Raw genomic sequence first — 8,351 nt, 5'->3', positions numbered from 1 at the left:
AAACTTTTCAAATATTTTGTTATTTTCCAGTACAGTGAGCAGCTGTTTGGACACAATTCTTTCTAGAATCTTTGCAATAAAAGGCAGTTTTGAAATTGGTCTAAAATTTTGTGGGAGGGAGGGATCTAAACCAGGTTTCTTTAAAAGTGGGTTCATGCAAGCCGTTTTAAAATAATCAGGGACACAACCAATAGATAGAGAGTTGTTAAAAACAGAGATCAAATGGGGCCCAACAGAATCTATTACTTTCAGTAAAAACTTTGTAGGTATTACATCAAGTGGGCTGGAGGACACTCTCATTTGTGATACTGTTTTTAAAATCTCAGACAAGTCGATGGGATAAAACTGGTTAAAACTCTCTTGTTGCTGGTGAGGGACCTCTGAGTAAGAGGCCGCGGGGGTAATAGAGGCTCTGATTGACACCACCTTATTTGTAAAATAAGATAAAAACAATTCACAGTCATCATTACTTCCAGCTGAGGCACAAGGAGGGGTTGGGTTTACCAGCTGATCCATAGTCTTAAACAGAAACCTGGGGTTGTGTTTATTTGTAGTAATGAGTTCAGAAAAATAGTGTGTTCGCGCATCCTTAACCATGTTATTGTAGTTAATTAATAAATCCTTCAGACTGAGGTAATGGACTTGGAGACTGGATTTTTTTTCCATCTGCGCTCTGCTTTCCTGCATTCCCTTTTTAGGCTGCGAATGCTGTCATTTATCCAGGGTTGCTTACTAGCTTTAGACGTAGGCCTAAATACACAAACAGCTGTTCTTTCAATTAATTCCATCTCATTAGTTAATTTATTATTAAATCAGATCTTATTTAATATTTCAACTAAGTCACTTATTTACCTGGGATGAATCAATTCAGGTGGAAATGACTCTAGCGAAGTGGAACCCTTGGAATAGTGGTATGTTGGCAGACGGTGCCCTCAATTCACCACAGTTCCCCTCTGCATGTAGAGCTGCACACCTGGAGGATCCTGGATGCAGGCCACATGCTTCCACTGGGACTTCAAGATCTCACTCATCCGGGTTGAGTTTATAAGTGGCACTCCCAGAGTGTCACGACCAGCATCTCCATCAAAGACCTGGATATGGCTCTCAATCAGAGCCTGGGTCTCCTCGGTCCCACGGGTGGTTCTCCTGCAATGCAGGGCTAGCTCACCATGGCTGATACAGCGCAGTACATCAGCTTCGGATGATGGTTTCCAGTCAGCTTCCAGCTCTGCACGCTTGGCCTCCTTCAGGGCCGCCAGGTTGACCTGGTCCCACATGAAAATACAGTGACTGAGGCGACTCATAAATGTGGCATACAACTGGTGAGAGTCAGTGGTGCATCCCACAGCAAACCTCCGCATGAAGTGCCATATGTCTAACCGGATGGTCATTTGCTCCCACTCTTCAAACATCCTTCTCAGAAGAGTGTTGCCACAGCAGTCTCCGTCAACATATAGTACATCGGAGGAGCTACCCCAGGCACTCTGTATCGTTTAATGAGACCATGAATCATAGACCAAAACCTTCACTGGCTGTGAGCACGGCCATGATCACCTGTCCATGCTCATTACCAACATTGGTTGCCCAGATAGCGGTGCCATAGCTGCATCCTGCGAGTTTTCTGGCCACTTTTTTTGTGGAATCCATTTTTAAGATCCGACCATATTGTGAAGTGATGGTGGCCTTAATCTCATCCAGCCTCCTTAGCTAGTTAGCTAGTTATTTATTAATTTACAACAAACCTATGTAACAGCAGGGTGAGCTAAAATAAAATTAAAAAGTAAAGCTAACTTACCTCGTAGGTTTTACTCTCACTGTTAACTTTATCTTCGTTGTAACGTTAACGTTACTGGTGTTGTGGTGGCAGCCCGGCTGACGGTGAGTGTCCTGGTTTTTCTCCTATTTATCAGTTATTCTGCTTTTTCCTTGGTTTTCTGTTCCCTGCCTGCCTCCCTGTGTTTTCTCCCCTGTGTGTACTCTCTCTCTCCCTCTGCTCCTGAGCCCAGCCAACGACCCGCACCTGCACCTCATCAGCCACCTCGTCAGCCTGCCACACCTGCCAGTAATCAACCTCATCCCTGCCTGTATTTCAACCCCGGTTCTCCACACCATCCTCGCTTGATCGTCGTTGCTCTATACCCGGTGCCACCTCCACGTTCAGGCTCTCATGTTTCTAGTTTTTTCTCACAGTTTCCCTGTGCTTTGTCTCTGTTATCTCTAACCCTGTCTCTCTGTCTGTTTCCCTCCCAGGTTCACTCACCCTCGTCCTCCGTTCAGTCGGCTGGGCTCATCCACCGGCCCTCTCCTCCTCGGACTTCCCCCACGGCGTCCTCCCTGTTCTCCCACCGCTCCTCGCTTCCTCGTCCCCAGTGTTCCCCGACTCCCTGGCCCCCAGTCTCCTTGGTTCCCCGTGCCTGTTTCCCCGACATCCACCTCTCCCTCCAGTCCCTCTACCCCTTTTTCCCTCAATAAACCTCCTTCCCTCAGAGTGCTGCGTTTGGGTCCTCTCTGTCCCCACACCACACAACCTCATAACAACTGGACACCTGTTTGTAACAAAGTTCATTTAATTGCTTAACCAGCTTATGTCATTAACAGGCAGGTTTGTTACATATATTAACCTTAAAGTGACTTCAGATCGACAGACTTTAAAATTAGTAACGTTAAAAATCGCTTTATTATTAGCTGGTCCTTAATGCTACTGAACCACAGGTTATTATCTAAAACAACTAACGTAGATATTTGCCACTTTATTTTTAATGACAAGATACAAAAGACTGACTTACTTTCCGAATGTTGGTTAGAAGTGAATGAACTGTCGTCCGCTGTCAACTTCGGTATTTTTCATTCGTAAACTGCAAAGTCTCCGGGCTCTCGGAGGCTTGGTGTTGATTAGTCAATTTCTGGTTGTTGCCGGGGCGAATCGTGGTTGCGATACGAGTGCTGAATGGCCTTAGCAAACGATTCTCGGTTGCAGATGAGAACGTGATTGGCTGTCATAACGACTTACAAGCGACAGGGAGCGCCACTAGCCCTGCGCTCTGGGACGTGTGAGACCAGCTTGGTTCTCACAGCAGTGATTAGGCTCAGACACCTTTTACCACATGTTGATGGTCCAGTTATAAGGGATACAAACAGAAAAGCTGCTGGTTTTGTTCTGATTATTAGGGATACATCTGCGTCTGTTCTTCTCCTCTGAAAATGTTGAGTTTTTCGCAACTCGCTCGGATCCCGATCACTGGCGCTCGCAGCTGTATTCTTTGATTTGGCTCCATTCACATGTAAATGTACTTTGACACACGGTATATAGAGACAGAACATTGCAGTTTAAGCTTGAGAGATTTACAAGCTAAAGTTTACAAGCTAGCCAGGTGTCAAACCTAGAATCTTATAATCTGTAGTCAGACGCATTATCCATTGCATAATCTCTGCATTCATCTGCATCTTTGTTCCAATGGTCTTCTGCTCTAAAAATGTCAAATTATATGACTTTTTATCTCTTTTCTCTAAAACCTGTTTTTGAGAACTCGTCCCAGACGGTTTCGCCAGTCAACCTGAAACTTTGGCAGGATCATCTATGGACGTCGCTGATCAAAAGTTATCAAAAGAATTTTGATAAGTCAATCTCTTATTTTCCCCATAAATTTTTACTTTTGTGTATTTACATACAATTTTACATAAATGCCCGTAAATGAAAATTGACTTAAGCTATTGTAACCAAACTTGCGTCTGCTCAGATGCTCAGCCCGAGCTTTGCTGAGTAGTCCTGGGATATTCTTCCACTAGGGGGCGCTACACTTGCAAAACGTTTATACCTTTTTGTACGAAATTCGTAAAATCAAAGTGATGCTGTAAAAATCCAGTTTGCATTTCCGCAATTATCTCAAAGTCCAAATTCTTTCATCACTTTAATCTCTTAAATCATCTGTGTCTGTTCTTCTCCTCTGAAAATGTTGCGTTTTTCGCAAATCGCTTGGACCCCAATCATTGCTGCTCGCAGCTACTGTATATTTTTTAATTATAATTGCTGGACCAAAAAAAAACAGATTGTTGATGTTAAAGACAGATCTCTGTTATAAAGACAAATCTATGGTCAGAGTGAAATAAGTCTATCTCCTATATACTATACAATTCTATACTATAGCACTTATGTCCCTTTAACACTTGTGTCCCTTTCATTAGTGTACAGCAAAACACAATGCAGAGTTATGAATACTAGGATTTAATGACTACACTTAGTGAATAAATATCATCTGCGTGTATAATGAAACATATATACATCATTAACCAACTACATTTGGTAATAAGGTAATATTCAAATAGTTAATACAAGGACATGTGAGAACCATCAAAGTTTAATTTCAGAATTTACGGATAAAACCCTCAAAATGATTTCACAGAGTTTCAAAACTGTAAAATAATAATAATAATAATAATAATAATGAGAATAATTGAATGGTATCTCACAACATTGCTTCATTATATTCTGACAGCAATAAAAATACATCAGAACATGGTTGAAATAATAACCTAGTTGGCTGCAGGAGCACAGAAAGTAACAATCTGTTAATACTGTATACACAGGGAAAAAGGGAACGTTCAAACACTGCAAAAGTTAAAAAAAAATGTCCAAGAGGTGACACATCAGAGAAATTTTCATTGTCTGCAGAGTTTATCTTCCAGACACAGAAACACAGCCCCGGCTTATGCTTTACAAGTCTACTCTGCAGCTGGTCTCAGGTCCACGTTGGTCAAAGCAGGAGACAGTTCAGTGGGAGTTGCAGGAGAATGAAGGATTTGATCACAGTCAAAGTTATCAAAGTAGGCCAAAGAGAGGCCTCTCATCGCTTTGACTGCCCAATCAGGATGAGCCCTGAGCTTGAGGATGACATCAACAGGTGTCTTTTGAAGGATGAGAGAGTCAAATGAAGTGCCACGAAAGAAGGACTGCATCTTGAAACACTCAAGGTTACGGAGCCGGTTCGCTGGATTCTTGCACAAAAGCTGCATTCAATACAGGGGCATTGAAACTGACATGAAAATTCAGAGGGAATAATTGAATCTAATCTAACGGTGTATAAATTAGAAAGAATATACTTTTACAAACCTCATTGAGCAGTAAGATCAAAGCAGAGCTGAACGTCTTAGGTAGGACATAAGGAAAATATCTGACCTTGTTCAACATGGTACTGTGGTCGGGCTCTGCAGGTACTGGAAACTAAGCAAGGTCCAAAAGTAAAAACACTCAGACAGGTGTGCGCTAACGACTATGACCAATAATTCACTCAGAATCACATGTGGAGTGACTATATATATGATGTGGCCCTACTTTATGTGACCTCACCTCTCCCGTCACCAGTGAGAACAACATAATGCCGAGGGACCACCAGTCGGCTGCATGGTTGTATGGACCCCCACTTAAAACTTCAGGAGCTGTACTCAAGAAGATAGATAAACCTTAATCAGGAGCAGTTGAACAAAAACCAACAAAGAAAAAGCAATAATATGTGAAGTTTTCCCAGGTGCATCACATTTGTAACTGGGCCAACTGAATACAGCAGAAGCAAAACACAGGTGGGGCTCTGATGTTGCTCTAATGCTGTGAACCAGTATACTGTAACTCAAATAGCCACACATGACACTTTCATTCAAGTGAGAATATTCTCTCTCCAAATATATAAATAATTTATAGGAATATTAAAACAAAATCTCACCCATGTATTGGATTGTCCCACATATTGTAAACGCTCTTCCTCCTCGTTTCAGCCGCCGCGAGAGTCCGAAATCAGACAAGCGCAGGTGACCTGAATCAAAACACATGCTGTTACTGATGCACTTCTACACACTGTTTTTTAGACTGTGCCATTGAATGTTTCTGCAAGAGTCTTCAGTTTTTGTATTGCCTATTTTATTTGTCCCATTTCTAGATGCTTTGCAAATGGGCAGCACAATTGTTTTTAAATTTTCAATTGTATTTGCTTTTTTTTTTTTGTGGCTAGACAGACCCCTGAGCTGCACCAATATCCGATTGAAATATGTGTTAGCTTGTGTGTTGGTCTTATTATTGTTGTGGCAGTTTGTCTTTTGTATGACGTCTGCTGTGAGCCGTCAGCCTCTTTTGTTACACACAATTTTGTATGTTGTTTGTATATGGGCGACCAAAGTAGTTTCTCCTCTGATGATTAATGAAGTTAAATAATTGAATCTAATCTAATGACTACAGACTCTGTAGTCAAACATTTAGACAAGCATTACCTCGATCACTCAAAAGAATGTTCTCCATCTGAAAAAGAACAGTATAATTATTATCATAAAAAGTAAAAAAGAAACACATATGTAAATATGTTATATAAGAATGAGTAATACCTTTACATCTCTATGCATGATCCCTAAATCATGTAGGAATCCTAGAAATAACAAACAAAAGACAGAAAGTGACAACATACAAAATAAATACAATATAAGCAGGTCCATGTTTCTCTTTTTAACATACTGTACAGCTCAAGCATGATGTTTGAGTCAATACAAGTCAATGCTAAAGGTCAATATGAAGTGTTAATGGCAAAAGTACAATGAACACTGACCCAGCGCACTCCCCAGCTCTGCAGCAAAGAGCCGAACCTCATCCTCTCCAAACTGGCTCCTCAGTAACCAGTATGTATACAAGTCTCCAGCGCTGCAGTAGTCGAACACTGGAGAGAGTACGACACATATATACCTCTCATGTCTTTGAAACCAGCTACTGAGTTAATGCAGGCTGGCATGTTCTGACATAAAATGTCAGAAATGACGAAACGACAAAGAAGAAGGAAGACAAGAAAAGATTTGCTCATCCAATGTTGCTGGGGAAAAGAAGAAGGGAGGAATGAGGTTGAGTCAAATCAAAAACGCACATGCTTCTGTCTTGTTATTCTCCTGTTAGCTGATTTAATACTATTATAAAATCAGATTTAAGTTTTATTTGAGTTTACACTTCTAATACCACTTAAAAAACCTGGGTTTTGAATTGGATACACACATTTCATACATGTTTACATTTCAAAGTAATTTATTCATCATAAATGAAAATTTGTAGTCCTTTCATGTTACACACATATAACTTAACAGATAATTATATGTATATAAGAATAGGGTAACATGTAAACAATAAATAAAACAATATATATACACATGGGCTACATAGATACACTGAAAAGAATCATAGACCCATTTAGTCATGTCAACTTACTTCTTCTTTTTAACTCAAATAGCTCTGACAAGTTTTGGATTTTGAACTCGACTGTATGAGTTTTAGAAAGTTAAACTTGCATTAATTCATTGTGTTGACTATTTGACACTTTTGTCGTGTCGGTTGAAAAAAAGGCGAGAGTATGAGGATTGCCTAGGTGCTGCGTCTTTTGAGTTTGAGAAAAACATATACATAATCAACTAATTATTAGGGTTTAGCAAGTACTCGGTTAAAACGAGTATCCGATACAGATACTTTCTATGAGTATCATCAGAGTAAAATGTGTCAATATCTGTTTTGTTATAAACTATAAATAAATGAATATAAAAAACTCAATTACTATTCTCTGAAGCTCAATTCTGAGGCTGTTCTGTAAATGGTTTTCTAATAAATATGGCAAATTCTGATAGAAATTTCAGGCTTAAATAACTTCCAGTTAATACCACCCACTTATAGATTAAGCCCCGCCAATTCTGAGTACAGATACAGAAAATTTGGTGTTCTTGCTCACCCCTGCTAATTATACACTGCAGATAAGTCATATATTCAAATTCCAACCAAAATATAGACTTCTGTGGTAAACAAGACTAGTGCCACCGGTGGAAAGGGTTCCAGACAACGGCCTTGAGGCCCTTTCAGAAAGGAGGTGACATCTGCTGCTATTTTGAACTTTGACTGCGGCGTGCACAGGCGCACCAGCAAGCTACCCTGCCCCGTCACAAGTCATTGAAGATATTAGCACAGTGGTGCTGTTCTTGTGGTCTGTCTTCAAGGCCCTTTATAGATGTAAACTGAAACAAATTTGGAATTTAAATCCCTTAACTTGAAATGGAAAGTAGTATTAATTTGGTTAAGTTGCTTTAACTTGAAACTATGAGTTAGAATAACTCAAACTTGTTCATTTACAAGTTGAAACAAAGGCAATCTTTAAGTTGAGTTATCTGAACTTAAAAATGTGAGTTGAAGGGGTGTAGAATTGTATGTTTGTTAGACAAGTGAAAGCGAGTTTCCTTGAATGGACAATGTACACTCACCTAAAGGATTATTAGGAACACCATACTAATACTGTGTTTGACCCCCTTTCGCCTTCAGAACTGCCTTAATTCTACGTGGCATTAATTCA

At 40.2% G+C, this 8,351-nt stretch overlaps 1 protein-coding gene and 1 long non-coding RNA gene across 12 annotated transcripts in view; both read right to left on the bottom strand.

The window, feature by feature from the left end:
• The window catches only part of LOC123986670, a 7,620-nt gene extending 4,682 nt beyond the window's left edge, over positions 1-2,938 (bottom strand). For 5 of the 9 annotated variants that reach the window (XR_006828935.1, XR_006828927.1, XR_006828930.1 and 2 more), the window contains exons 1-2: positions 1,796-1,958; positions 853-1,265 (exon numbers count right to left, since the gene is read on the bottom strand). This is a non-coding gene — a long non-coding RNA (uncharacterized LOC123986670). Of the gene's footprint in view, positions 1-852; positions 1,266-1,795; positions 1,959-2,260; positions 2,327-2,786 lie in introns of those variants that run through there. The other 4 variants (XR_006828928.1, XR_006828929.1, XR_006828933.1 and 1 more) reach the window with 4 other exon arrangements.
• A 1,271-nt stretch (positions 2,939-4,209) lies between these two features.
• Positions 4,210-8,351, bottom strand: part of rskra (ribosomal protein S6 kinase related a) — a 13,187-nt gene continuing 9,045 nt past the window's right edge. For 2 of the 3 annotated variants that reach the window (XM_046074051.1, XM_046074050.1), the window contains exons 6-12: positions 6,585-6,692; positions 6,367-6,407; positions 6,256-6,283; positions 5,715-5,804; positions 5,345-5,433; positions 5,108-5,218; positions 4,210-5,004 (exon numbers count right to left, since the gene is read on the bottom strand). In XM_046074051.1, the coding sequence (XP_045930007.1) occupies positions 4,720-5,004; positions 5,108-5,218; positions 5,345-5,433; positions 5,715-5,804; positions 6,256-6,283; positions 6,367-6,407; positions 6,585-6,692 (752 nt within the window). In that variant the 3' untranslated portion in view covers positions 4,210-4,719. Of the gene's footprint in view, positions 5,031-5,107; positions 5,219-5,344; positions 5,434-5,714; positions 5,805-6,255; positions 6,284-6,366; positions 6,408-6,584; positions 6,693-8,351 lie in introns of all 3 variants that reach the window. The other variant, XM_046074053.1, reaches the window with a different exon arrangement.

The sequence above is a fragment of the Micropterus dolomieu genome, linkage group LG17 (genome assembly GCF_021292245.1).
Source record: "Micropterus dolomieu isolate WLL.071019.BEF.003 ecotype Adirondacks linkage group LG17, ASM2129224v1, whole genome shotgun sequence".
NCBI lineage: Eukaryota > Metazoa > Chordata > Actinopteri > Centrarchiformes > Centrarchidae > Micropterus > Micropterus dolomieu.
The sequence above is the reverse complement of the archived record's forward strand: the minus strand, read 5'-3'. Positions and strand labels throughout refer to the sequence as shown.